This window comes from Ochotona princeps, chromosome 24 (genome assembly GCF_030435755.1).
Source record: "Ochotona princeps isolate mOchPri1 chromosome 24, mOchPri1.hap1, whole genome shotgun sequence".
Classification (NCBI taxonomy): Eukaryota; Metazoa; Chordata; class Mammalia; order Lagomorpha; family Ochotonidae; genus Ochotona; species Ochotona princeps.
This window is the reverse complement of record NC_080855.1, coordinates 7,271,323-7,297,731: the sequence shown is the minus strand read 5'-3', so window position 1 is coordinate 7,297,731 and position 26,409 is coordinate 7,271,323. Positions and strand designations below refer to the sequence as shown.

At 64.7% G+C, this 26,409-nt stretch overlaps 3 protein-coding genes across 3 annotated transcripts in view; 2 read left to right on the top strand and 1 right to left on the bottom strand.

Annotated features, from left to right (window-relative positions):
- The window catches only part of C24H7orf50 (chromosome 24 C7orf50 homolog), a 68,046-nt gene that overhangs the window by 5,801 nt on the left and 35,836 nt on the right, over positions 1–26,409 (bottom strand). The window lies entirely within an intron of this gene.
- GPR146 (G protein-coupled receptor 146) lies at positions 1,876–10,276 on the top strand. The gene is made up of 2 exons (XM_004598162.2): positions 1,876–2,140; positions 9,240–10,276. Exon 2 carries the CDS (start codon positions 9,263–9,265, stop codon positions 10,247–10,249), a length of 987 nt encoding a protein of 328 aa, XP_004598219.2. The 5' UTR covers positions 1,876–2,140; positions 9,240–9,262; the 3' UTR covers positions 10,250–10,276.
- Positions 18,375–23,976, top strand: LOC101535505 (uncharacterized). The gene is made up of 2 exons (XM_004598161.2): positions 18,375–18,412; positions 22,887–23,976. Exon 2 carries the CDS (start codon positions 22,906–22,908, stop codon positions 23,974–23,976), a length of 1,071 nt encoding a protein of 356 aa, XP_004598218.2. The 5' UTR covers positions 18,375–18,412; positions 22,887–22,905.

The following is a 26,409-nucleotide window of genomic DNA, read 5'->3' as shown; positions in this document are numbered from 1 at the left end:
CCCCGGCTCGAGAGTGCGCAGGCGCCCCAGGATTCTGGGGTGCGGGGAGACGGGGGGCCTGGGGCGGAAACCCAGGGTTAGGGGACGCGGGCCTGGGGCGGGAGCGCAGGGCTGGGGGGCGCGGGCCTGGGGCGGGAGCAGGAGCGCAGGGCTGGGGGGCGCGGGCCTGGGGCGGGAGCGCAGGGCTGGGGGACACGGGCCTGGGGCGGTAACCCAGGGTTAGGGGGCGCGGGCCTGGGACGGGAGCACAGGGCTGGGGGATATGGCCTGGGGCAGGAGCGGGCCTGGGGCGGGGATCACAGGGTTAGGGGACAGGGCTGGGGGACGTGGGCCCGGGGCGGGAGCATAGGACTGGGGCCGGGGCTCCCCACTGCACGGCGCATACAACCTGAATTCTTCCCCCACACTCTTGGGCTCCGAGTCAGCACTGTGCACAGGCTGGAGGCTGAGATGGCCTCAGTGCCCTTCTGGATTCCTCTGCCACTGCCCAGGGCCTGTTGCACACAGGTTCTGGGAGCTGGTACCAGTATCGCCACCTCACAGACCCAGAACATGGACGCTTTCAGGATTCCCAGTGTGGTCAGCTGTGGGCAGTGGACTCGTCCTTGCGTCTCCCAAGTCCCGGGGACTTGTCGGGCGCATTACAGCGGTCAGCACACAGGAGCCTGATGCAGGCTGTCCTGGCCGTGCTGTCCGACGCCTGAGAGCCCAGGGCGCCAGAGAAGGGTGTGGCTCCCTGTGGGCACAGCCATGGAGTGAGGCCGTGTGTCCTGCCGTAGTCGTGTGGGCACAGCTGTGGAGGGAGGCCGTGGTCCCCCCCAGCCACGTGGGCAGAGCCGTGGAGGGGTGGTCCCCCCAGCCACGTGGGCAGAGCCGTGGAGGGAGGCCGTGGTCCCCCCAGCCACGTGGGCAGAGCCGTGGAGGGAGGCCGTGGTCCCCCCCAGCCACGTGGGCAGAGCGTGCTTGTGCAGGTGGCTCGCTCAGAGCAATGAGGACAGCTGTCCAGCAGGGGCACTGTGGCGACAGGCCAGGGGCAGGTGCACAGCTGGCTGTCTTCCCTGTGTGCCAAGCAGAAAGCCCAAGGCCTCAGGGTGGGGCTGGGCCAGACCTGCTGGGAGGGCACAGTGGGAGGACTGGGGCCTGAGGAGCTGTGACTCAGGCTGGCCTGCCTTCCACACCTCCTAGGGTGTCTCCCCGGGGTCACAGCAAGGTGTGCCAGGCTGGCCCTTTGATCCCTCACAGCTGTCAGCTGTCACAGAACAGAGGGCAGCTGGCAGCAGGGGGAGCTGCCCCACGCTCCAGCTCCCCTGGGCAGCGCGCAACCTCTGGGTGTTGCCAGGCTAACAGCAGACCTTCCTGGGCTCGTCCCCGCATGGACAGAGGAAGTCCAGTGCACACCGGAGAGGGACCGCCAGGCCCCCACAGCCACACCACACTCACCCTCATCAGCATGCCCCTCGGGGGGCTCGCATACACCCAGGAAGCGTGCTGTCATAGGAAGTGCACTTGCCTTCCCAGCCCACCCAGACACCACGTGAGGCCAGGTGGATGGCAGGGCCGGCTCTGGTAGACTCCGGAACAACCCGGAAGGCCTGCCACGTTTTGGGAATGTGGCAAGGGGAAGTGTCCGGCCGGGGAGGGGTCTCTGTAGCCTCAGAAGAGCCCGGGCTGCAACACGGGGGTGGGGGGGGGCAGGCAGCACCAGACAGCCCCGGGGCCCTGCTCAGAGCACTAGCAGCGTTTTTACTTAATCTGCCTGCAAACGGGGTCACGTGGTGGCCCTGGGCAGCACCAGGAGCCAAGGCTCTTGGAACGGCCGCAGTGTCCAAGCCTGCTAGTCGGCAAACAGGGGTGGGCTGGGCGGCCCAGGAGGCGCGGGGCCGGCCCCTTCCGCTCCCTGGCAGCCTCGCGGTTCTGCCGCCAAGGCCGCCTCGGAGCCAGAAGGAGGTCCAGGTGCGCCCACTTCCCGGTGACTCAGCACCGCCAGGCGAGCCCGCACCGCGGCCGCTCCCAGGTGCGGGCCGTGCGCGGGGCGGGGCCGGCTCCGGTTACCGGCGGGGCGGGCGCACGTCACGTGTGTGCACAGGGCCCGGCCGGCGTGCGCGCCGCGAGCCCGGGCTGCCCGCTGCCCAGCGAGCCGGTGAGTGGGCCCGGGGGGCTGGGGGCGGCGGTCCCACGGTGCGTGGCCGTGCGTGGCACGGTCCCTTCCCGGGCACAGTGACCGCCAGGTCACTGACCTGTCGCCGGACAGCTGGATCCATGCGCGCTTTCCGGGTCATGACAGCCATAGCTCTGCCCTTAGAACGCTCCCTGTAAGCCTGGAACTGTAGCCGTCTGGGGACAACGAGACTGGGTGCTTCCGGCAGGGAGCAGCCCAGTGCGGCTGCCCACCAGGCTAGCGGCCCATGCCCTGTGCACTTGTCACAGCCGCACCTCTCCACTAGCCTGGCGCTTCTCTCAGGCCCTGGGGCACCTGGCACAGCGGGCTCCTTCCTGGGAACCCTGACACTGCTTCTGGGGGCCTTGGCAGGGCAAGCAGCGCCTCCAGGGCCCTCAGTAGCAGCCCTGGGCGATGGGGCCAGAATGTGGCCACACTGTTTGCCCGCCCACGAAGGCCTCTAAAGACCAGGGGCCACCTGTGCGAGCTGACTACCCACTCCACAGTGGCCTTGTGCTTGGAGGCCAGCCCCCCGGGGGGAGAATTGAGTACAGCTGCCCCATGGTGACCCAGCCCCTGTCCCCTGCCCACCAGGCAGGTGTGAGCCAGTGAGGGGACCAGAGTGGGGCAGAACGGTGATCGCCTAGCTGGAGACACCAGGATGAGACGCTGACCAGGAGCAGGACTGGGCTCTGGGGCCTCCGGGGGCTGCGGCAGGGACACACGGGGGTGGTCAGTGGGGGCACCCCACACCTTGACACAGAGGAGGAGCTGCAGCAGGGACACACCGGGCTGCAGAACTCGGCACACTGCGCCCCGCCAAGGGCTGCCCTGCGCCACACCATGCCTTCCTGGGGCCTGAATGCTGCCAGTCTCATGAGGCAAACACCAGCCCCCAGCCACCCTTGAGCAGGAAAAGCCTCCCCCGCCCAGACCTACGTTGTGCCTGCCACGGGAAGCCAGAGTCCCCGTCCCCAGCTGCTGTCGGGGAGAACGCCCACACACCCTGCGGCCCCAGGCTCAGCTTCCCCCCACCACCCTGAGCTGTCCCTTCACGCCCCCCCCCCGCCCCGTGCCCCTGTGAGTTCACTGGATTTGCTCTCCAGCGCAGCCCTGGACTTGGGTGAAGCACAGCTGGGGCTCAGGGTGGGTGGGGAAGCCCTGCCATGCTGGGCCCTTTTAAATAAGACACAGGAAGGAAGATGACCTTGAACCTCCACTGGCCAGCAGGCAGTACTGTCCTGTGGCCTTCCTGGGGCATGGGCCTCCAGCCGCCAGTGCCACTGTGCCACGTCCTGGCAGCGTACCCCCCACCCCCAGCTGTGAACGCAGAGCCACGAGTTCACACTCTGCTCTAGCCTGGGGACCCACTGCCTGGTGGGTGCCTCCACTGGCCACCCCGTGTGCCTCCACTGGCCACCCCCGTGTGTCCCGCTGAGGTTCCTCCTCTGTGTCGGGGTGTGGAGTGCCCCCACTACCACCCCTGTGTGTCCCTGCCACAGTTCCTCCTCCATGCTGGGGTGTGGGGTGCCCCCACTGACCACCCCCGTGTGTCCCCGCTGTAGTTCCTCCTCCATGCTGGGGTGTGGGGTGCCCCCACTGACCACCCCCGTGTGTCCCCGCTGTAGTTCCTCCTCCATGCTGGGGTGTGGGGTGCCCCCACTGACCATCCCTGTGTGTCCCCGCTGCAGTTCCTCCTCTGTGTTGGGGTGGGGAAGGTGATGACCTGCAAGAGCCAGGCACCCCCCTGCTCAGCGTGAACCATCTCACAGGGATGTCCCAGGCTCCTGTGTGCAATGCTAGCCTCCCATCCTGGAGCACCAGTTAGAGTCCAGCGGCTCTGCTTGCCAGCCAGTTCCCTGTTAACACAGTGGCCGAGGCTGCCCCAGGGTCCCTGTATGTTTAGTCCAGTGAGCCCAGAGGTCCCGTGTGCACCGTGTGCCCAGCCAACCCAGGGATCCCCGTGTGTGCTGTGTACCCAGCCAGCCCAGCCAGCCCAGGGATCCCCGTGTGTGCTGTGTACCCAGCCAGCCCAGCCAGCCCAGGGATCCCTGTGTACACCATGCACCCAGTCAGCCCAGCCAGTCCAGGGGTTCCCACGTGTACCGTGCACCCAGCCCAGCCAGTCCAGGGGTCTCCGTATGCACAGTGCGCCGAGCCAGCCCAGGGATCCCTGTGTGCACCATGTGCCCAGCCCAGGCCCTCCTCTGCCCAGCTCTGGATCACTACGTGGCCAGGTGGAATCGGGGGAGGGGGTCATCATGGGCGGTCCAGGGGCTGCCAGTTACAGATGAGGATGGGGACCCTGTGAGATGTAGCAGGTGCCGCTGGAGAGTGGCAGGCACTTAGGCCAGCATGGCAGCTTGGACGGGGTGTGGGAGAGGGGATGCAATGTGGAGCCGGCAGATGGAGCCCTGTTTAGCCAATGGTGCAGGCAGGAGGCTTTGGCCCCAGACCTGTGGGACCACCTCAGTGGGATGCCGGCCACCTGCCCCCATGCCACATCCTCTCCAGATTGTGGGTAGGGGTAGATATCCTCTCCAGGTTGTGGGTAGGGGGTAGATATCCTTTCCAGGTTGTGGGTAGGGGGTAGACATCCTTTCCAGGTTGTGGGTAGGGGTAGACATCCTCTCCAGGTTGTGGGTAGGGGTAGATATCCTCTCCAGGTTGTGGGTAGGGGTAGATATCCTCTCCAGGTTGTGGGTAGATATCCTTTCCAGGTTGTGGGTAGGGGTAGACATCCTCTCCAGGTTGTGGGTAGGGGTAGATATCCTCTCCAGGTTGTGGGTAGGGGTAGATATCCTCTCCAGGTTGTGGGTAGATATCCTCTCCAGGTGGTGGGTAGATAGCCTCTGGTGCCTTGCACTTTGCTCCAGCCCTCACTGCAGGGGGAAGGCGGGAAGAGGCATCAGTCCTAGATGGTTTACCAGTCAAAATATTGCAGGAGGAACCATGGTGGCGAAGCCAGCTCCTCTGCCCGCCCCTCACCAGGCCAGTGCCTGCCCTGTGGGCACAGTGAGGCCAGCACCTGCCCTGCGGCCCCTCTCCCCCAGCCCCTCAGGGTGCCAGTCTTGTCCCAGGCTGAGCAGGTGTGCAGCCAGCACCCCTCACTGACCAGGAGTGTGGCATTCTGTATTGAGCGACAAGCTGGGAGAGGCTGGGGCTAGAAGTGGAAGGCAGGTGGCCAGACCCACTGGGGTGGAGCAGAGGAACCAGCCTGGGGGCCCCTGTGGCCGGGCAGTGATTGGCAACTGGGTGGACAAGCAGGGCTCACTGGAGTCCTGGCCAGCCCTAGCTGAGGAGGCAGCAGGTGGTGGCCTTGCAGCCAGGGTGGGTAGCTTCCCCAGTGGGAGTGTGTCCATGAGGGCCTGTCTGCCCCTTCTGGCACCAGGGCAGATGCAAGCTCGTGGCCCAAGGCTGGCTGAGGCAGGTCTTGTCGGAGGCCAGCCTGCTCCAGTCTCCAGAGCTACTCTCCCAGGCCGCAGAGAGCGGACCGCTACAAGGAAGGGGGACTCCGAGGGCTGCCCTGGGGTGCCCACCTGCTGGCTCCCAGCCTTCAGGGTGCCCACCTCCTGCCCTCCACCCTGGGCCACAGTCCTGGAGCCTGTCCTCTCTGTGGCAGGAGATGGGGGCAAGAACATCCCCTCAGATGCTCTGACCATGAGAAGGCAGGCCCCCCAGGCCCTGCACTTGGGGACTACAGGGGTTATTCCTCAGGGAGACCATAAGATGCTCCAGGGAGTACGCGTGTCCTTACTTGTCACTCAGCGCTGGCCTGCATGCCTCTAGGCACGTGAGCGTGGGCACGCACCAAGGGACTTCCAGGCCACCATGCCAGCTTGCGCCACGCGAGTGTGCACACACAAAGGGACTTCCAAACAACTGCCACACCAGCTTGGGCCACGTGAGAGTGTGCACACACAAAGGGACTTACAGCCCGCTCTGCCACGCCAGATTGGGCCACGCAAGTGTGCACACACAAAGGGACTTCCAAACAACTGCCACGCCAGCTGGGGCCACGTGAGAGTGTGCACACACGGAGGGACTTGCAGCCCGCTCTGCCACGCCAGCTGTCTGCAGAGAGATGTGTGTGCGGCTATGGGACTCAGGGGGCTGCAGGCTCAGCTGGAGCCCCTCCATGGGCGTCTCCTGGTGAGGTCCCAGAAGATGTACACCTAAGGCTCGTCAGGCCGTGCCCTCAGCACCAGGAGCCTGGGTGTTCACTAGCAGGGTGAACTGTGCGTGCAGTTGCCCGCTGACCTGACATCTGAGGCAGGGTACAGGGATGGGGAGGGTCCATCCCGCCTGCCAAGAGAGGCTGGGCAGGTGAGCGTTTGGCCAGGGAGTCACAGGCTGCTACTGCTAAGGGGCCGCCCCTCCTCAGCATGCAGCTCCCTGCCTGTGCGTGGCCACACTGCTGGAGTTGCAGGGCCGGAGTGGGAGCAGCTTGGGGGCCAGCAACAGACAGACGGGTCCGGCGCTCACCCAGGTGTAGCAGGTGCCCTCTTGGACACCTGTCTCAGGCAGCTGAGGAGGAATGCTAGACAAGGGCATGGAGAAACATCCTAGACCACCCACGGGCAGGGCACCGCCATGGCTGCAGGCTGGCATCGACAGGGCTGACAGGGCGCAGCCAACGGCCCCCCCATTCTGTGACTACAAGAACCCATAGGCCTCCTGGGAGCTCCAGGCCCCTGGGACCACCTTGCATGCTGAGGGGACAGGTGTGCATGTGAGGACCTGCGTCCAGGCAGCGGGGAGGGGAGGTGACCAGGCGGCACCCATAGGTGATGGCAGTGCAGGGCTGCCAGTACCACACCCTCCGCCCTCCCCTTCCTCCTACTGAACCACCCATGTCCCTACCACCAGCTCCTGTGTTACGGGCTATTCCCTTACTGCTGGCGGCGGGGACGCACTGGGAGAGTGAGCCGAGCCAGGTGCGGGGGGTGGGGGAGAAGGGCTTTGCTTCCTCACGGGGGGCAGGGGTGGGGAAGCAGCGCTGCCGTCAGCACGTGGCTTCCTGGCTTTGTCCTGAACTGGGAAACTGGGTGATGTTTCCCCTGGGGTGTCTGCTCCAGATCCGCCTTTTGTGTTCTGGGAGCAGGGGGGCTGGCTGGTCACCCCACACCTCCACCCCAAGGAAGAGCCAGAGAGTGGGGGCTTCAGAGGGGAGGGGTCCACTCTACATCCAAGCCCCACCTGCCACCTTCTCGTCCGGTTACAGCACAACCGGCTGTCCCCACATCACCCTGCACTGGGGTCACCTCACTGGGACCAAGCAGAGCCACCACATGGACCGCCATGCCGCGGGTGACAGTTCCCTGCCTCAGCATGCCAGGCCCTCCTTGTCCCCAAGCAGATGGTCTCTGTGGGGCCCATGTCCCTTGGGCATGGAGGTTTGTGCCCATGTGTGCCCCCAATGTGCCCTGTGACACACGCACTCGCAGGTCCCTGCTGCACACGGACACATCTCCACATCCCACAGAGGGAAGGCCACACGAGGAGGCAGGTGCTGGCCCTGGGCAGTGCCCAAGCTGCGGCTCCTCCTGCCTCAGGTCAGGAGGATGCAGACAAGGTCTGACTGAGTCCCCTGCAGCTCCATCAGCAGGACAAGCGTGGCAGCACACGCCTCGGCTGGCAGATGCTGAGCCTCCCTGGGCGGCCACCCATCCCTGGCAGTGTCTGTGCAGGGGGAGCGGGGACTGACCGTGGACGGGGGGCTGTGCAGGGGGAGCGGGGACTGACCGTGGACGGGGTGTCTGTGCAGGGGGAGCGGGGACTGACCGTGGACGGGGTGTCTGTGCAGGGGGAGCGGGGACTGACCGTGGACGGGGTGTCTGTGCAGGGGGAGCGGGGACTGACCGTGGACGGGGTGTCTGTGCAGGGGGAGCAAGGACTGGCCGTGGACGGGGTGTCTGTGCAGGGGGAGCGGGGACTGGCCGTGGATGGGGTGTCTGTGCAGGGGGAGCGGGGACTGACCGTGGACGGGGGGCTGCAGGGGAAGCGGGGACTGACCGTGGACGGGGTGTCTGTGCAGGGGGAGCGGGGACTGACCGTGGACGGGGTGTCTGTGCAGGGGGAGCGGGGACTGACCGTGGACGGGGGGCTGCAGGGGAGCGGGGACTGGCCGTGGATGGGGGGCTGTGCAGGGGGAGCGGGGACTGACCGTGGACGGGGTGTCTGTGCAGGGGGAGCGGGGACTGGCCGTGGACGGGGTGTCTGTGCAGGGGGAGCAAGGACTGGCCGTGGACGGGGTGTCTGTGCAGGGGGAGCGGGGACTGGCCGTGGATGGGGTGTCTGTGCAGGGGGAGCGGGGACTGACCGTGGACGGGGGGCTGCAGGGGAAGCGGGGACTGACCGTGGACGGGGTGTCTGTGCAGGGGGAGCGGGGACTGACCGTGGACGGGGTGTCTGTGCAGGGGGAGCGGGGACTGACCGTGGACGGGGTGTCTGTGCAGGGGGAGCGGGGACTGGCCGTGGACGGGGGGCTGCAGGGGAGCGGGGACTGGCCGTGGATGGGGGGCTGTGCAGGGGGAGCGGGGACTGACCGTGGACGGGGTGTCTGTGCAGGGGGAGCGGGGACTGGCCGTGGACGGGGTGTCTGTGCAGGGGGAGCAAGGACTGGCCGTGGACGGGGTGTCTGTGCAGGGGGAGCGGGGACTGGCCGTGGATGGGGTGTCTGTGCAGGGGGAGCGGGGACTGACCGTGGACGGGGGGCTGCAGGGGAAGCGGGGACTGACCGTGGACGGGGTGTCTGTGCAGGGGGAGCGGGGACTGACCGTGGACGGGGTGTCTGTGCAGGGGGAGCGGGGACTGACCGTGGACGGGGGGCTGCAGGGGAGTGGGGACTGGCCATGGATGGGGGGCTGTGCAGGGGGAGCGGGGACTGACCGTGGACGGGGTGTCTGTGCAGGGGGAGCGGGGACTGACAGTGGACGGGGGGCTGCAGGGGAAGCGGGGACTGACCGTGGACGGGGTGTCTGTGCAGGGGGAGCGGGGACTGACCGTGGACGGGGGGCTGCAGGGGGAGCGGGGACTGACCGTGGACGGGGGGCTGATGGTGTGTTCCTTTCCTCCGCAGAGCTGTGCTGCCTGCCGGGCACCATGTGGGGCTGCGGCCCCCTCAACGAGACGGGGCCCAGCCAGGAGCCGCTGTGCCATGACCTGCGCCTGGGACTGGCAGTCCTGTCACTGCTGTACCTGGCTGTGGGTGTGCCCGTGGGCCTGGCCGCCAACGCCCTGCTAGTGCTGGTCAACTTGTGCCACAAGAGTGCCATGACCATGCCCGACGTGTACTTTGTCAACATGGCGGTGGCTGGGCTGCTGCTCACTGCCCTGGCCCCCGCGGACCTGCTGGGCCCGCCCAGTGCCAGGTGGGCACTCTGGGGCCTGGGCAGCGAGGCGCAGGTCACCCTGCTCGTGCTGTTCCACGTGGCCTCACTGGTGATCATGTACTCCACCGCCCTGCTCAGCCTGGACTCCTACATCGAGCGGGCGCTGCCGCGCACCTACATGGCCAGCGTGTACAACACCCGCCGAGTGTGTGGCTTCCTCTGGGGCGGGGCCCTGCTCACCAGTTTCTCCTCACTGCTCTTCTCCATCTGTAGCTACCTGGCTGCCCGTGTGGCCGAGTGTGCCAAGATGCGTAACACGGAGGCTGCCGCCGCCATCCTGGTGCTCATCGGCTTTGTGGTGCCGGCCCTGGCTGCGCTCTACGCCCTCACGCTCATCTCTCGGGTCCGGGCGCAGGCCACGCCACTGGACCAGGACTCGGGCCGGCTGGACCCGTCGGGGCACAGGCTCCTGCTGGCCACTGTGTGCACACAGCTGGCGCTCTGGACGCCCTACTACGTGACGCTGCTGGGGCACGCGGTGCTCGTGTCTCGGGGGGCGCCCGTGGGGGGCCCGGATGGCGGGCTCCTGCGCCTCTCCCAGGACGCGTCCCGCTTTGTGGCCTTCTTCAGCGCCCTGGTGACACCGTTGCTGTACCGCTGCCTCAGCAGCAGCTTCCCCGGCAAGCTCCAGCGGCTCATGGGGAGGCTGCGCTGCAGGCCCTGGCGCTGCCCCCCAGACCAGGCCGCCAGCAGGTGAGGGCCACGCGGGCGCTCCCCAGTCCTCCCAGACCCGACCGCGCAGCTGCCCGGGGACTATGGCAGGAGAGCCACACACATGATGACGCAGCCCGGAACACAATGGAACGCGGTGTCAGCCAGCATGTCCTGGTGTGGGAGCCAAGCTGCCCGTCGCATTGCCATTGGAGAGCATGGGCCGCCCGCAGCATGGGTCTGCCTTCGGTCAGCCCCCACGTGTCCCCAACGACAGGACATAAAGAGGCATGGTCAGGAGCTCTAATTGATACCAAGGCTGTAAGGTGTCCAGGGCAGGGGTGGGCCCACAGCTCGGCCACCATGAGCAGAACCCTGCCCAACCGCCGTCCTCCAGGTAGCTAATCCGAGCCCCGTGGCGCCCCCCCCGCCCGTCCTGCATGCTGGCCCTGGCCTCAGACCCTCGCAGCCTGCCCCCACACCTGAGTCGGCTGCTCGGAGGGGGCCCAGAGCTCAGCGTCTGCCTCTGCCCGCCTCATCAGGAAGGAGCCAGACATGCTGCCCTTGTGGTCTGGGGTGCCAGGTGCATTCTCTGCCCATACCTGCTGCTCTGAGGGTGGGCAGGTGGGCGTCTCCAGCCTGAAGCCGAGCCCTGCCCCTTCCTGGTGCTCTGCTGTCCTGGCCCGCAGTGGCTGCTGGCTGAACAGCTCCAGTGTCAGTGGGAAGAGAGGCCGGCCTGGGATCGCTCCCCTGGGCTCCTGGGCCAGACCTGGAACGTGGCCTTGGCAGTGTCCCCGGGACAAGGTGGTGTGTGGGGGAGGGAGGGACTGAGTGCCAGCTGCTAACCTGCTGCAGTCGCTGGGCAGCCTGGCACTCCGCCTAAGCTGGCCCCGGGTCCCTGGCTCCTGCTTTGGAGTCAGGACCCCCTGGCCTGCGCATCTCTCAGTGCGGTCTGACCCCTCCCCTGCTGGGCTGCCCAGGGGAGCAGGTCTCTGGGCAGCCCTCCTCCGCTCCGAGCGCTGCTTCCCCACCAACACCTGCATGAGTAGCTTAAAGCAGACGTGATTGGGGAAGGTGCTGTGGCTAAACAGGCTAAGCTGCCACCTGTTGCAGTGCTCCTGGGAAAGCAGCAGAGGGTCTCAGGTTGGGCCTGCACCCCCGTGGGAGACCCGAGTGAGGCTGCTGGCTTCAGCTCGGCCCAGCCCTGGCCGTTGGGGCCATCTGGGCAGAGTCAGGAGAACGAACATCTGTGCCTCCTCCCCCTCTAATGCTGCCTTTTCAAAAAAATAAAAATTAATCTTAAAAAAGATTTGTTCCCAAAGTGAGCCTAATCTTGGGTTACTTGATGAAGGCTATAAAATCTGCTACAGGAAACAGAGCCTGCTGTTCCGCACGGTGGACACTAGCGGATCGGGCCAGCACGGCGACACTGCAGGGCAAGCTGCTACTTGAGACACTGAGTCTCATGTGGCACTGCTGGTTTGAGTCCCAGCTTCTCCATTCGGATCCAGCTCTCTGCTAATGGGCGGGGAGGCAGCGGGAGGTGGCCCAAGGACTTGGGTCCTGCCACCATGTGGGAGGGCCGGACGGAGCTCCAGGCCCGGCCACAGCACTGTGGGGGTGGGGAGCACCCAGGGGACAGGAGTGCCCCTCGCTTCCTGTGTCTTCTCCACCTTTCCTGTGTGTGTGTGTTTTAAGATTTATTTACAATTATTGGAAAGTCAGATCCACAGAGAGAAAGGTTCTCCATCCGCTGATTCACTCCCCAAGTGGCCGCAACAGCTGGAACTGAACCAATCCGAAGCCAGGAGCCAGGAGCTTCTTCCAGGTCTCCCAAGCGGGTGCAGGGTCCCAAGGCTTTGGGCCGTCCTAGACTGCGTTCCCAGGCCACAGGCAGGGAGCTGGAAGGGAAGCAGAGCAGCCGGGATGTCCATATGGGATCCTGCCATGCAAAACAAGGACTCCAGCCACCAGGCTACTGCGCTGGACCCTCTCTCTGCCTTTCGTTGAGGTGCAAGTGCTGAGATCTGGCAGGGCCATCGGGATGTGCCCAGCTCTCAGGCTGAGCGGCCCCTCACTCCACCCGCTGCCCTCCCGGGCTCCTGGCACTCAGCCCAGGGCCCCATGTGCTGGTGTACTGCGGCGGGTCAGCAGCTAATGACTGCGTCCCCACTGCTCCCAGCCACGGCCCTCTCTCCATCTCCTCACGTGCCCCCTGTGGCCGGGTCCACACCCTCAGGAAACCACCCTCCCCGCCAGTGCGGACGGCAGTGCTCAGCCACACCACACACTCCCATATACACTCACACACCCACATATACACTCACACACCCACATATACATTCACACACACCCATATATACACAGGCCCCGCCCCACACATACAGGTACACACACAAGCACACACACCCACATCTGTCTGCTTTCCAGGAACAGTCACCAGAAGAGATTTCGCACGTGTCAGCTACAAGGTTCGGTGACCCCAAACTGTCTGTGGCCACCGACCTGTGCGTGGCAGGCTAGGCGGTACTGTGGGGACCACGGCCTCTTCGGTCTCGCCAATGGGCAGCAGGGAGCAGTCCTGGACATCACAGCTGTGCTGAGGCCCGAGGCCCAGGCCAGCCCCAGCTCTGCTCTCAGCCTCTCTGTGCTGTGTCCCCGGGACCTCCAGGACTCCCTGGCACAGGGACAGCCTCTCCATGCAGGGCCCCAGCCTCTCGGAGGGTCTCATGTAGGTTCCAGAAGGTTCCCTGTGTTCTCCCTCAGCTCCAGGGCCAGGCAGGGGCAGCTCCAAAGTCCCGGGGCCCAGAGATGGCAGCCATGGGCTGCAGCTGCACTCACACCCCAGAGGAGATGGTTCAGGGTGCTACCCAAGCCCTTCCTGGGCGCCCAGCCCGAAGCTGTGGGCAGCTACGGCTCCCAGCCCGCCTCCCACATTCAGCCACTTAGGGGAAGGGCAGCAGCAATGCAAAATGGCAAACCACTTGGCAGTGACTTAAAAATTAAACCATCTGTTGTGCAACTCCTATCTGTCCCAGCGGTTCCACTTCCAGGTGTTTACCCAAGAAAACTAAACAGACACCCACACGGGCACTGGGCACAGATGCCCACTGGGCTCTGCCCACAGGCACTGCCCCCAGGGAGGGTGGCCGGACACCACCATGCCTACGCAAAGCCCACCCTGAGGGTCAGGCCAGGTAAGGTCCAGGCAGAACTCAGGGAACCTTCTGGACTGTTGGAGGTGCGGGCGGTTGGCCACACAGGCGTGGACACTGTCCAGGCTCGTGAGGTCAGCTCCGAGACACCACTGGTCTTTGCAGGCCAAGGGACAAGACGAGCCGGGAAGGTGTCGGGCGCTGCTAGCCGGCTACTCCAGAGCTCCGCCCAGTGGCTGCCGGCAGACCTGCATGGCTCAGCAGGCAGGGAAGAGGTTACTGCTGGTCACTCACCTTGGCTCCTGCACAGCAAAGCTCCCCTGCTGTGTGGGTGTCCTCCCCTGGGGCACACATGTGGACACAAGGGGCCCAACACCTCCAACTTACAGTAATCTCCCTCAGTGCAGCCACAGCACGGGCAGCAGGTGCCACATGATACCCCATGTTCCAAGGCGGCCCTGTGGGGCTGTGCTGGGAGGGCGTCCCAGGTCCTCCCGCCTGGCCCCTGTGTGACCCAGCGTCTCAGCCCTGGCCTGAGAGCCCCATACTGCCAGGGTGTACCTCGCGAGCTTCACCTCATGCTATGCCGGAGGGGGGGCCTGCTGCCCAGGCCTCAGTGTCCAGAGTGCAGCACAGGAGGCCAGACAGGCAGGACTCTGCCACATGGCCCTGGGTGCCCACCTCAGACCACCAGGCAACCCTGCCGAGGGCACAAGGACACTATCTGCTAAACAGCACTGGAGTCACAAACTTCCTGGGGACATATGGTCACGGCCAAGGGTGCTGGTCGCCCATGGCAGGGTGAAGCCAGCGCACACACATGCGCACACACACACACGCACACACACACACACGAGGGTGCTGGTCGCCCATGGCAGGGTGAAGCCAGCGCACACACATGCGCACACACACACACGCACACACACACACACGAGGGTGCTGGTCGCCCATGGCAGGGTGAAGCCAGCTGCCAGCACGCGCACACACACACACACACACACACACACGAGGGTGCTGGTTGCCCATGGCAGGGTGAAGCCAGCTGCCAGTGCACACACACACACACACACACACACACACACACACACACGAGGGTGCTGGTCGCCCATGGCAGGGTGAAGCCAGCTGCCAGCGCATACACACACACACACACACACACGAGGGTGTGTGCAGCCACAAGGACACGGGGAGCCACATTGGCTCCACGCTGTCCTACACGTCCACACAGTCCATTGTCTCACACATCCGATACCACAGCTGCAGTCCAGCTTTGGCCTGCAGGCTGGCCGGTGCCCAGTTGGGCCAGCACAGTCCATGTGGATCCTGCAACTGGGAACCAAGCACACAACCCACAGTGATGCCCTAAGATGGCCAGAAAGGGGTGGAGGAGTCTCCATGCTAGTGGCTAGTGCTGCCAAGCAGGCAAGGAGAAGCAGTGGTGGCAGACACCTCACGGCCTCCACACATGGCCTCACGGCCTCCACACGCAGCCTCATGGCCTCCACACGCAGCCTCACGGCCTCCACACATGGCCTCACGGCCTTTACACGCAGCCTCATGGCCTCCACACATGGCCTCACGGCCTCCACACGCAGCCTCATGGCCTCCACACGCGGCCTCACAGCCTCCACACATGGCCTCACGGCCTTTACACGCAGCCTCACGGCCTCCACACGCAGCCTCACGGCCTCCACACATGGCCTCATGGCCTTTACACACAGCCTCACGGCCTTTACACGCAGCCTTACTGCCTCCACACGCAGCCTCACGGCCTTGGTACATGGCCTCACGGCCTCCACACGCAGCCTCACGGCCTTGGTACATGGCCTCACGGCCTCCACACACAGCCTCATGGCTTCTAAACGCAGCCTCGTGTCCTCCACATTCAGCCTCGCGGCCTCCACAGATGACCTCGTGGCCTCCACACACGGCCTTGTGGCATCCACTGAGTCTTTTGGCCCTGTCCGCTTCTCCTCTGCTCTCGTCTCTTGGTTTCCCTCCCCACGTTCTGTGTTCCCCAGACACCTTGCTGGCCTAATGCTGCACAGTCCCGCACAGACGGCACGCTCCCTAGGCATGCTCAACAGGCACTGTCCAGTGTCCCCGGACACCCGCCACTCGGGCTGCTGAGGCAGCAAGGCCGCAAGCAGGGACCACGGCCCGCGTCCTCCGACCCACATGGGCGGCCACTGCCACCCTTCATACACAGCATGGGGCTCCCCAGAGCCAAGTACCAGTCAGGAAAGGCCAGGGTGCCTGCTGTGGGAGCACACGCCCCCACAGCCGCTGAGGACCCTCAGATACCTGAATGCTGCCCACAGCACGCCTGGGGGCTTGGCTGGGCCCAAGGCTTCCTCACACAAAGACTGTAATCCTAAATTTAGTTGAACTCTTCATAGGTTTTAATCAGGTTTTCCATGTTGTTCTGGGGTCAGCATTGACCATTTGGTTCATTCCTCAGAAGGCTGGGGCTGAGCCAGTCTGTCCTGTGGGTGGGCAGGTCTCCCCTGTGGGCACAGGACCCCAAAGGCCTCAGACCACCTGGGTCAGTCCCCTGGGGCTGGGCGGGTCTCCCCTGTGGGTACAGGACCCCAAAAGGCCTCAGATCACCTGGGTCAGTCCCCTGGGGCTGGGCGGGTCTCCCTTGTGGCCCACAGCGGCATCCCTGGGGATCCTGCATCCCCCACAAGACAGTTCTGATACTCCTACCATCAAATCAACTTTTCTCCAGCTCTACCAGGCACTGGGTAGGGCAGGAAAGACGCACTTGGCAGTGCTGAGAGGCCCCAGCGAGCACGTTTCTATGCCCACCTCTGCCCAATTTGTCCGCCCTGAGTTGCAGCCAGACACATGCCTGTCGCTGTCCCACCACATACTTCTCCTGGCCTCTGCCGGATGGCCCCATCCCGTCCCTTCCTTCCTGACTGGCACCTGGTTCTCATCCGAGCCACTGGGCCCTGCTGTGTGGGGTCCCCAAACATCTGCCGAGAGGCCATCACCCCGCCACCCTCTCATGCCCAGCACAGGGCACACAGCCTCCTGCCCCTGTCCTCTGCAGCCACCAGTCCAGATGGGTCTCCTGCCTTGTAGGCATCCTTGCGGACAAGCAGGGCCACCTGACAGGTATGGGCACAGAGGAGCCAGTGGCTGTGCAGAGATGAGGCAGAGGGTGCTGTCCCTCAAAAGGACATGTCCCCCAGAACCTGGAGCTCTCCTAGCTCCAGGGACCACGGACTCCGCAGGGGTGGGACACCTGTGCTCCAGGCACCACGGACTCCGGAGGGGTGGGACACCTGTGCTCCAGGGACCACGGACGCCCCAGGGCAGGACACCTGTGCTCCAGGGACCACGGACACCCCAGGGCAGGACACCTGTGCTCCAGGAACCACGGACACCCCAGGGCAAGACACCTGTGCTCCAGGGACCACAGACACCCTGAGGTGAGACACCTGTGCTCCAGGGACCACAGACACCCTGAGGTGAGACACCTGTGCTCCAGGGACCACGGACATCCCGGGGTGGGACACCTGTGCTCCAGGGACCACGGACACCCCGGGGTGAGACACCTGTGCTCCAGGGACCACGGACACCCCGGGGTGGGACACCTGTGCTCCAGGGACCACGGACACCCTGGGGCAGGTGGGGCAGCAGGCCATCTCAGCACTGCCAGGCCTCGGAGCCAGCACAGGGAGAGCCAAGACTAAGGAACCCCGTTACACAGCTGCAGATCTAGACCTGGGGAGACACCTCAAGCAGGACGTGCTGCAGCCCCTTGGAAATGCAGAGGAGCACACGCGGGCAGGGGCGGTCTGCGGTGAGGACAGTGCTGGCTGGTCAACGCTCCCACGGGGGGACGGGCCCTGTGTGTGCCTCCTGTGGCAGGCAGCAGGCAAGACACGGTGGACACCTGCACAACACCTCACTCCCTGCAGGACACAATCAACGAGTTGGAGATCCCTGGAGGGGGTCTGGTTAGGACAGCTATGTTAGATCTGCCGACCACCAAGAAAGGACTGTATCAGCCAAATAAGAACGTAAATGGCTTTATTTCAGGGAGCTGCGTGTGGCCTCACAGCCCCGCGTGGCAGACAGGCAGAAGGAGCCGCAGAGGTCGGAGGAGCCGTGCAAGGGGTTTTTAAACCCCTCTCGACATGGACGCCGGAATGGGGGTGGGGGTCGCCTTGGCCCTTACTTGGGGGGGGATATGGGTTTGTGCCCCTTTTGGTGATCTCACAACCCAAGGCACCCCCCCCAGAATTCCATCCTTCCGGGTTGCAGCCTGAGGGTGGGCTGGAAGCAAGCACCGTCCTCCTCTGATTACCATGGTAATCATCAAGCCACAGGAACCATCCAAGCCCTGGCAGGGCTCCAGGGCGGCTCTCCTACAAGGGCACAGTCACTGACCCACACGGTCCTGGGCCCGGCACCACCCCTCCAGGAAGGACTGCTGTAACCCCTGAACGTGGGCACCTCCTGCTCCCTGACCCCTGCTGCCCAGAGGCCAAGGGCAGGACACTGCAGGCCAGGCTGCTGGCTGTGCTTAGCACGGGACGGCTCAGCCAGTGTTTGCTTGACCTCAGGCCTGCAGGAGGATGAAGAACAGGTTGCCTCGCTCTGATCAGACGTGGCTGTCCTGAGCCCAGCCCTCTGCCGTGGGAGTGGGCGTCTTGGCAGGACGCCCTCCCCATAGGCCCTACTTTAAGCAACTGCCGTGTCTGCTTCCTGGGTGGGGCCGTGAACGTGGCCAGCGGGGAAAACCGCGGCCAGCCGGCTCCGGGAGTGTTACTTTTTCCGTCTCCCCACATAGGCTGGTTTGAATGTTTTTGGGTCACATGGCAGGCCGAGTACACGGCAAAGGCAGTTCCGTGGTCTACATGGCTGGGGACCAGGTTCCTGTTTTCCTTGCAGAGCCGTGGGCGTCAGTCTGCACAGAGCGAGAGCAGCAGCAGGCCAGAAAGCAGGAGGCCGGGACCCCTGGATCCCTGGAGGCACTGGGAGGTGACACGAGTTTCCACCAACTGGACACCCTTCAGACTGCAGGTTAGTTCTACCAGGTAATAATTCGTAGTAAGAAATGGTCAGCAGACCGCCAGGCCTTCCTGGGAACGATGGACGGTGGCTCCACTGTCTGCCTGGTGGGCATCGTCAGTAGGCTGGTGAGGGGTCAGCATGGGCACAGGCCTGGAGGTGCGGGTTCTCGGCTGGCCGGGAGGGGGCGGGGCCCAGACATGCAGCCTTGTGCCTGGAGGGGATGCCGGGAAGAGCCTGGAGGAAGCTCAGGGAGCAGAGGAGAAAGGGCACAGCGGGAGAGGGGTGACCGTGACGTGTTCCACGCTGGACCTCTGAGCACACGAGCACTGAGGTCTTAGGTGGGGACATTGAGCCATGCCCCTCCCCACTTCAGCGTCTCAAACACCCAGCTGCCAAAAAGGAAGTGTGCAGGCCCTCTCCCAGTACCCAGTGTGCCCTCACCCACCAGGGAGCGCCGTGTGCCCACAGTTTCAGGGGCAGGAGGCAGGCCCTCTCCCAGCAACCGGTATGCCCTTGGTGGGGTGTGTTGGCCCGTGTGCGTGGAGCTGCATGCAGCCTGGGGAGTATCTGTCTGTGAGGAGCTGCACACGGGCTGGGCGTGTGTCTGTGGATGTGTAGCCACAAGCGGGCTGGGGCATGTCCTGTGTGTGTAGCTGCATGCAGGCTGGGGTGTGTCCACGCACGTGGAGCCGCACACGGGCTGGGGCGTGTCTGTTTGTGGATGTGTAGTCATATGCGGGTTGGAGCGTGTCCTGTGCGTGTAGCTGCATGCAGCCTGGGGAGTATCTGTCTGTGTGGAGCCGCACACAGGCTGGGGCGTGTCTGTCTGTGGATGTGTAGTCACACGCGGGCTGGGGCATGTCCACGCTCATGGCGCCACACGCGGGCTGGGGTGTGTCCACGCTCATGGCGCCACATGCGGGCTGGGGCGTGTCTGTCTGTGAGCACACGTCTCTGTAAGGACCTACTACATGCGCACCTCTGTGTCAGAGAGGAAGCTCATGTGATTCCTCTGGGAGACGTGGACAAAGCAGAAACCCCCTTACCCTTACCCTTCAGGAAGTCAGTCTCTGGAAGTAGCCAGACAGCAGGAGGAACAGAGGAGCGGAGGATGGGGGTCGGGGCTGCTTACCCAGATGACCAAGGCTGGCCAGGGCTGATGGTGCGGCCTGAGGCAGCAGAGGAGACTGAGAGAGACCCCCACGGGCCGGAGCAGCCAGGCTGCAAGGGCAGAGTTCTCAGAACTTGGGGGGCACCAGAGGGCAGAGCCAGTCCCTGCGCTTTATGAAGCCTGACTGGCCCGAGACCTTTTCCAGCGGTGGGGCCCCAAGCCAGAGTGGCAGAGGCGGGCAGGATGGTTCCTCCTCAATGGGCCCCAGGGTTCGGCAAGACTCGCTCCTGTTGGCATGCGCAGCTCAAGCTCAAGGGAGCATGGCAGCCCCCCACGGCAGCCCCCGCTGCTGTGGGAGGTGCACCATTAAGACCTGCAGGCAGGTATCTAGAGAGCTCCAGCAACTCCCCAGGCAGAACGCCAACGCCACCCATCTCCAGCATGCCGCATTCGGGGAGCCCCAAGTTGGCTCCCAAAATTCTGAGGGTCCTAGCCCGAGAGGTAGGTGCCTGCCAAGGGACAGCTGCCCTCTTGTGCGGGCTCTAGAGGACCCCGGGCCTGCCACCTACCCAGACAGCACGGTGACACCTGTCCTGATGTGCTCTGAGGGCTGGCACCAGGCACAGCCCTCCTCCACCCACCAACAGCACCAGCCACAGCCGACCACCACGAGGTGCAGGATGCCGTGTGGGGTCCCAGAGCACAGGGCACAGGACTGAGACACTGACCACCGCGAGCTGATGGCCATGAGGTGCAGGATGCCGTGTGGGGTCCCAGAGCACGGGGCACAGGACTGAGACACTGACCACCGCGAGCTGATGGCCACGAGGTGCAGGATGCCGTGTGGGGTCCCAGAGCACAGGGCACAGGACTGAGACGCTGACCACCGCGAGCTGACAGCCACGAGGTGCAGGATGCCGTGTGGGGTCCCAGAGCACAGGGCACAGGACTGAGACGCTGACCACCGCGAGCTGACAGCCACGAGGTGCAGGATGCCGTGTGGGGTCCCAGAGCACAGGGCACAGGACTGAGACACTGACCACCGCGAGCTGATGGCCACGAGGTGCAGGATGCCGTGTGGGGTCCCAGAGCACAGGGCACAGGACTGAGACACTGACCACCACAAACTGACAGCTACAAGTCAGGCGTCTGGCCGCACAGCACGTTAATACACAGAGTGCGTCAGCCCCATCTGGTGTTATTGAGCGATCCTCCCAGCCACTTCCTCCTGGCCTGGTCACTCATCTTCATTTCTAAGCCGCTGGTGTCTTGGGGATCGACAAGCACCTGCAGTGCCGGCACATGTAGAACATCAGAACTTGCTGCCAGGCCTGACTGCAGCATCTCCAGGCCCAGGAACTGTGAGAACACCCCAGAGCCAGGACGGCGTCCGATGCAGTGGCAGGTTGCCCGTGACAGTGCCCAGGCCCATGGCTACCCTCACAGTCCTGGCAGCCTGAGCCCCTGTTCTCACGGCTCCCCCACTGTCCCCGCACAGGGCAGCATGGAGCACCCTGGGGCAGTTCCCCAAGCAGGGCCAGCATGGCCTGCCCTGGACCCCCATTTCAGGCAATGGTGGGCTGCCCCGCCCAAGGAAAGCCAGCTAACAAACCCTAAAAGCCTGAGCAGCTCAGGAAGGCGGCAGCAGGCAGCAGGCCACATGGAGTTTCAGCAGCCAGGCCAGTCTGGGCCCAAGGAGCCACCGTCAGGCCGGGCAGCCACAGGGGCTGGCCAGCAGCTCCATGCAAGCGCATTTTCTCTGCAGTGAACTGCCCTGGCATACAGATGAGTTCACAAGGGCAACCCTGGGGTGTGGGCTGCCAGCCAGCGTCAGGGGACATGGCCCGGGGGGCGGGCTGCCAGCCATCACTGTGACCCACAGTGATGAACAGGAGACCGTGGGAAGAGCCAGGGTGGGTTCTTGCTTTTGTTTTAAAGAATTTCCTTTTAAAATGTATTTGAAAGGCACAGTCATAGGAAGCTTCTGTCTGCTGGTTCACTGCCTAGGTGGTGGTGGGCAGGCTGGGCCAGGCTGAACCTGGAGCCCAGAACCGCATTAGGGTCCCGCTGCGGGAGCAGGACCAGGCCTCCTGTGGAGCTGTAGCAGGAACCAGAGAGCAGTACAGCCAGGAATCGAACTGGTGCTCACTGGGATGTGCCAACACCACGCACAAATGTCAGATCCTAGATACCAGCAGCTCAGATGCTGTATACACCAAGGGCGAGTGAAACACCTGGACAGGTGTGGGCGGTGCAGGTGGCGACAGGAGAAACCCCACACAGGGGGTCACGAGCAAGGCTCCAGAGGTGCCCACATGTGCTGAGTCCTCCCCACCCTGGATAGCAAGGTATTGGACTCAGGGAAGTTCTAAACGCAGGAGCAGGGGAGGTGTTCTGGGTGCAGGCGCTGTGCCATGGCCGCTTGAGGCCCCGTCTGGACCCATGGGCTGCTAGGAGCAGACAAGTGCAGCAGCAGTGTGCCTGGGTACAGGAGGACCTGTGGACCTGTGGACACGGTAGCCACGTACAGCCAGGTCTGGGGTGCAACAGCCACCTCTTGAGGGCAACCTGGCTATGCATGAGTGCACCCCAGTTCTGAGGCTGAGGCCTGGGTCTGCACCTGCAGTCACATGCCACGCTGCAGGCCTGAGTGGGCAACAACCCCACGAGAACTCCTGGGGCCCCTTCCTGGAGAGGCAGCCACACCCTCCAACAGGACCAGGGTCCCTCCTCTGTTGCCTTCAATCTCCCTGCAGTACACAGCAGCATTACCTCCCAGCCCTACCCACAGTGCAAAGGGGCTCCGTGCCAGGAGACCAGTCAGTGGCGGCACCAGGAGCCCACCGGCTTGATACAACTGCTGCCGGCAGGTCCAGGGGTGTCCTGCGGGTCTCTGAAGTCCACCTGAGTGGCCACTGTGCCCTCCCAGGGAAGAGGGGTGGGGACGGTGAGTGCACCAGCAGAGGGTCGCAGGCAATCCCCTAGAGGAGTGGCAGAGACCAAAAAAGCAGGACGCACCGCATGGGTCTAAACCTGGAAACCCCAGAACCCCACACATCATTCCCAGGTGCTCTTGGGGAGTACGGACCAGCTGGCTGAGCTATATGGGCACACTCCTGGGCTTCTGGCTCAGGGGGCTCTGTGGGGCCGGGGATCCCACCTCCTGCCCAGCTTCCTAGTGGTTGGAGAGCACTGATGTCCCCCACATGGGCAGGCCCCGGCTGGCGAGGCAGCACTGAGCGCCCTGTGACGGCCGTGGCATCGGGCAGGCCCCGGCTGGCGAGGCAGCGCTGAGCGCCCTGTGACGGCCGTGGCATCGGGCAGGCCCGGCTGGAGAGGCAGTGTCGAGCGCCCTGTGACAGCCATGGCGTGTGCCTCTGTTGCAGAGCCAGCGCTGCCCACAGGATGGGTGCCCGCAACATGTCCTGGATCCGGTACCCGAGCCAGGTGTCCCCTGCTGTGGAGGATGTCATCGCCTCACAGAGCATCGTGTCCAGGTGTGCCCAGGTCTACCTGGTCCTGTGTGTCCCGCTCAGCTTGGCCGCAGGGCTCTTCAACCTCACTGCCCTGGTCCGGGACCGCACCAGCCTGGGAGCCCTGAGTGTGCTCCTCCTGGGTCTCACGGTCACCAGCCTTCTGGGAACACTGCTGTCCCTCAGTGCAGCCGGCAGGCCCGACTACCTGCTCACCACGAACCTGGGCTGCGCGGCCCTCTGCTTCCTTGCCAACATCTGCTACTTCCACAGCCAGTACCTGCAGCTGGCCATGTGCGCCCTGTCCTTGCAGCCTGGCTCCCCGGCCCGTCTGCTCACGGCCGTCCAGGGTGCTCCCCGGCCTGCAGGGGGCCTGGCTGTCCTCCTGGGCTGTGCTCTCTGTAGCTCTTTGGTGCTGGTAGCCCTCCTGGGAACAGCTGGGGACCTCCACAAGATGACTGCGTGCCAGCTAGACCTGCTGGCAGCTTGGCCTGAGTACGAGATTGTCAAGTTCAGCCTGGGCCTTGGGCTCGCGCTGGCCTTCAAGCTGGGATGCCTCATTCTGTGCACGGTCCCAGCGGCCAGGCAGGCCACTCCGGCCCTCGGAGACTTGGCCCGGGCCTGCCCGGTGGTGCCGGCCCTGGCCCTGACCATGCTGGCCTGCAGGCTGCCGTACAACGCAGCACTGCTGCGGCGGGCCAGCCTGAAGCTGCAGCAGGACGTCGGCTCCCCGCGGCACGAGCTGTTCATGAGTCTGGCTGAGCTGCTGCTAGGCGGGGAGAGCTGCGCCAGTTCCCTGGCCACCCTGGCTCTGCACCCACCCTGCAGGCAGGCTCTCCTCTGCACAGTGGAGCGGCTCACTCGGAAATGCCGGGGACGAGGTGCTGAGTGCGTCTCCCTGGGCAGGATGAAGGCTGAGGCCAGCGGCCCACCTGCCGGACACAGCCACAGTGGCCCTCAACAGAGGCTCTCTGGGGTTGAGGAAACACCAGCCCTCAGCTGAACCCACATGTGCCCAGGACACACAGGAAAGACTTGTCAAAATTAGCTTTCTGGTGATCCATTCAATGGATGCAAAAACAGGAGGTGCCTGAGGGGCTCTGTGCAGTGGGAGGGAGAGCCGGGGATGTGTTGGCAAGCAGCACTGATGGGAACAGGGGTGGGTGTGTATGTGTGTGTGTGTGTGCGTGTGTGTGCGTGTGTGTGCGGGAGGGAGAGTCGGGGCTGCACCAGCAAGCAGCACTGATGGGAACAGGGGTGTGTGGGGGAGAGCTGGGGCTGTGCTGGTGTGCAGCGCTGATGGGACAGGGGTGTGTGGGGCAGAGCCGGGGCTGTGCTGGTGTGCAGTGCTGATGGGAACAGGGGTGTGTGTGGGAGAGCTGGGGCTGCACCAGCAAGCAACACTGATGGGAACAGGGGTGTGTGGGGGAGAGCTGGGGCTGTACTGGTGTGCAGTGCTGATGGGAACAGGGGTGTGTGGGGGAGAGCCGGGGCTGTGCTGGTGTGCAGCGCTGATGGAACAGGGGTGTGTGGGGGAGAGCCGGGGCTGTGCTGGTGTGCAGCACTGATGGGAACAGGGGTGTGTGGGGGAGAGCCGGGGCTGTGCTGGTGTGCAGCGCTGATGGAACAGGGGTGTGTGGGGGAGAGCCGGGGCTGTGCTGGTGTGCAGCACTGATGGAACAGGGGTGTGTGGGGGAGAGCCGGGGCTGTGCTGGTGTGCAGCGCTGATGGAACAGGGGTGTGTGGGGGAGAGCCAGGGCTGTGCTGGTGTGCAGCGCTGATGGAACAGGGGTGTGTGGGGGAGAGCCGGGGCTGTGCTGGTGTGCAGCGCTGATGGAACAGGGGTGTGTGGGGGAGAGCCGGGGCTGTGCTGGTGTGCAGCGCTGATGGAACAGGGGTGTGTGGGGGAGAGCCGGGGCTGTGCTGGTGTGCAGCGCTGATGGAACAGGGGTGTGTGGGGGAGAGCCAGGGCTGTGCTGGTGTGCAGCGCTGATGGAACAGGGGTGTGTGGGGGAGAGCCAGGGCTGTGCTGGTGTGCAGCGCTGATGGAACAGGGGTGTGTGGGGGAGAGCCGGGGCTGTGCTGGTGTGCAGTGCTGATGGGAACAGGGGTGTGTGTGGGAGAGCCGGGGCTGTGCTGGTGTGCAGCGCTGATGGGACAGGGGTGTGTGGGGGAGAGCCGGGGCTGTGCTGGTGTGCAGTGCTGATGGGACAGGGGTGTGTGGGGCAGAGCCGGGGCTGTGCTGGTGTGCAGTGCTGATGGGACAGGGGTGTGTGGGGGAGAGCCGGGGCTGTGCTGGTGTGCAGTGCTGATGGGAACAGGGGTGTGTGTGGGAGAGCCGGGGCTGTGCTGGTGTGCAGCGCTGATGGAACAGGGGTGTGTGGGGGAGAGCCGGGGCTGTGCTGGTGTGCAGTGCTGATGGGACAGGGGTGTGTGGGGCAGAGCCGGGGCTGTGCTGGTGTGCAGTGCTGATGGGAACAGGGGTGTGTGTGGGAGAGCTGGGGCTGCACCAGCAAGCAACACTGATGGGAACAGGGGTGTGTGGGGGAGAGCTGGGGCTGTACTGGTGTGCAGTGCTGATGGGAACAGGGGTGTGTGTGGGAGAGCCGGGGCTGTGCTGGTGTGCAGCGCTGATGGGACAGGGGTGTGTGGGGGAGAGCCGGGGCTGTGCTGGTGTGCAGCACTGATGGGAACAGGGGTGTGTGGGGGAGAGCCGGGGCTGTGCTGGTGTGCAGCGCTGATGGAACAGGGGTGTGTGGGGGAGAGCCGGGGCTGTGCTGGTGTGCAGCACTGATGGAACAGGGGTGTGTGGGGGAGAGCCGGGGCTGTGCTGGTGTGCAGCGCTGATGGAACAGGGGTGTGTGTGGGAGAGCCAGGGCTGTGCTGGTGTGCAGCGCTGATGGAACAGGGGTGTGTGGGGGAGAGCCGGGGCTGTGCTGGTGTGCAGCGCTGATGGAACAGGGGTGTGTGGGGGAGAGCCGGGGCTGTGCTGGTGTGCAGCGCTGATGGAACAGGGGTGTGTGGGGGAGAGCCGGGGCTGTGCTGGTGTGCAGCGCTGATGGAACAGGGGTGTGTGGGGGAGAGCCAGGGCTGTGCTGGTGTGCAGCGCTGATGGAACAGGGGTGTGTGGGGGAGAGCCAGGGCTGTGCTGGTGTGCAGCGCTGATGGAACAGGGGTGTGTGGGGGAGAGCCGGGGCTGTGCTGGTGTGCAGTGCTGATGGGAACAGGGGTGTGTGTGGGAGAGCCGGGGCTGTGCTGGTGTGCAGCGCTGATGGGACAGGGGTGTGTGGGGGAGAGCCGGGGCTGTGCTGGTGTGCAGTGCTGATGGGACAGGGGTGTGTGGGGCAGAGCCGGGGCTGTGCTGGTGTGCAGTGCTGATGGGACAGGGGTGTGTGGGGGAGAGCCGGGGCTGTGCTGGTGTGCAGTGCTGATGGGA

Bases quoted from the DNA above. Each gene is read 5' to 3' on its own strand.
- LOC101535505 (XM_004598161.2), top strand. From the start codon at position 22,906: ATGGGTGCCCGCAACATGTCCTGGATCCGGTACCCGAGCCAGGTGTCC.
- GPR146 (XM_004598162.2), top strand. From the start codon at position 9,263: ATGTGGGGCTGCGGCCCCCTCAACGAGACGGGGCCCAGCCAGGAGCCG.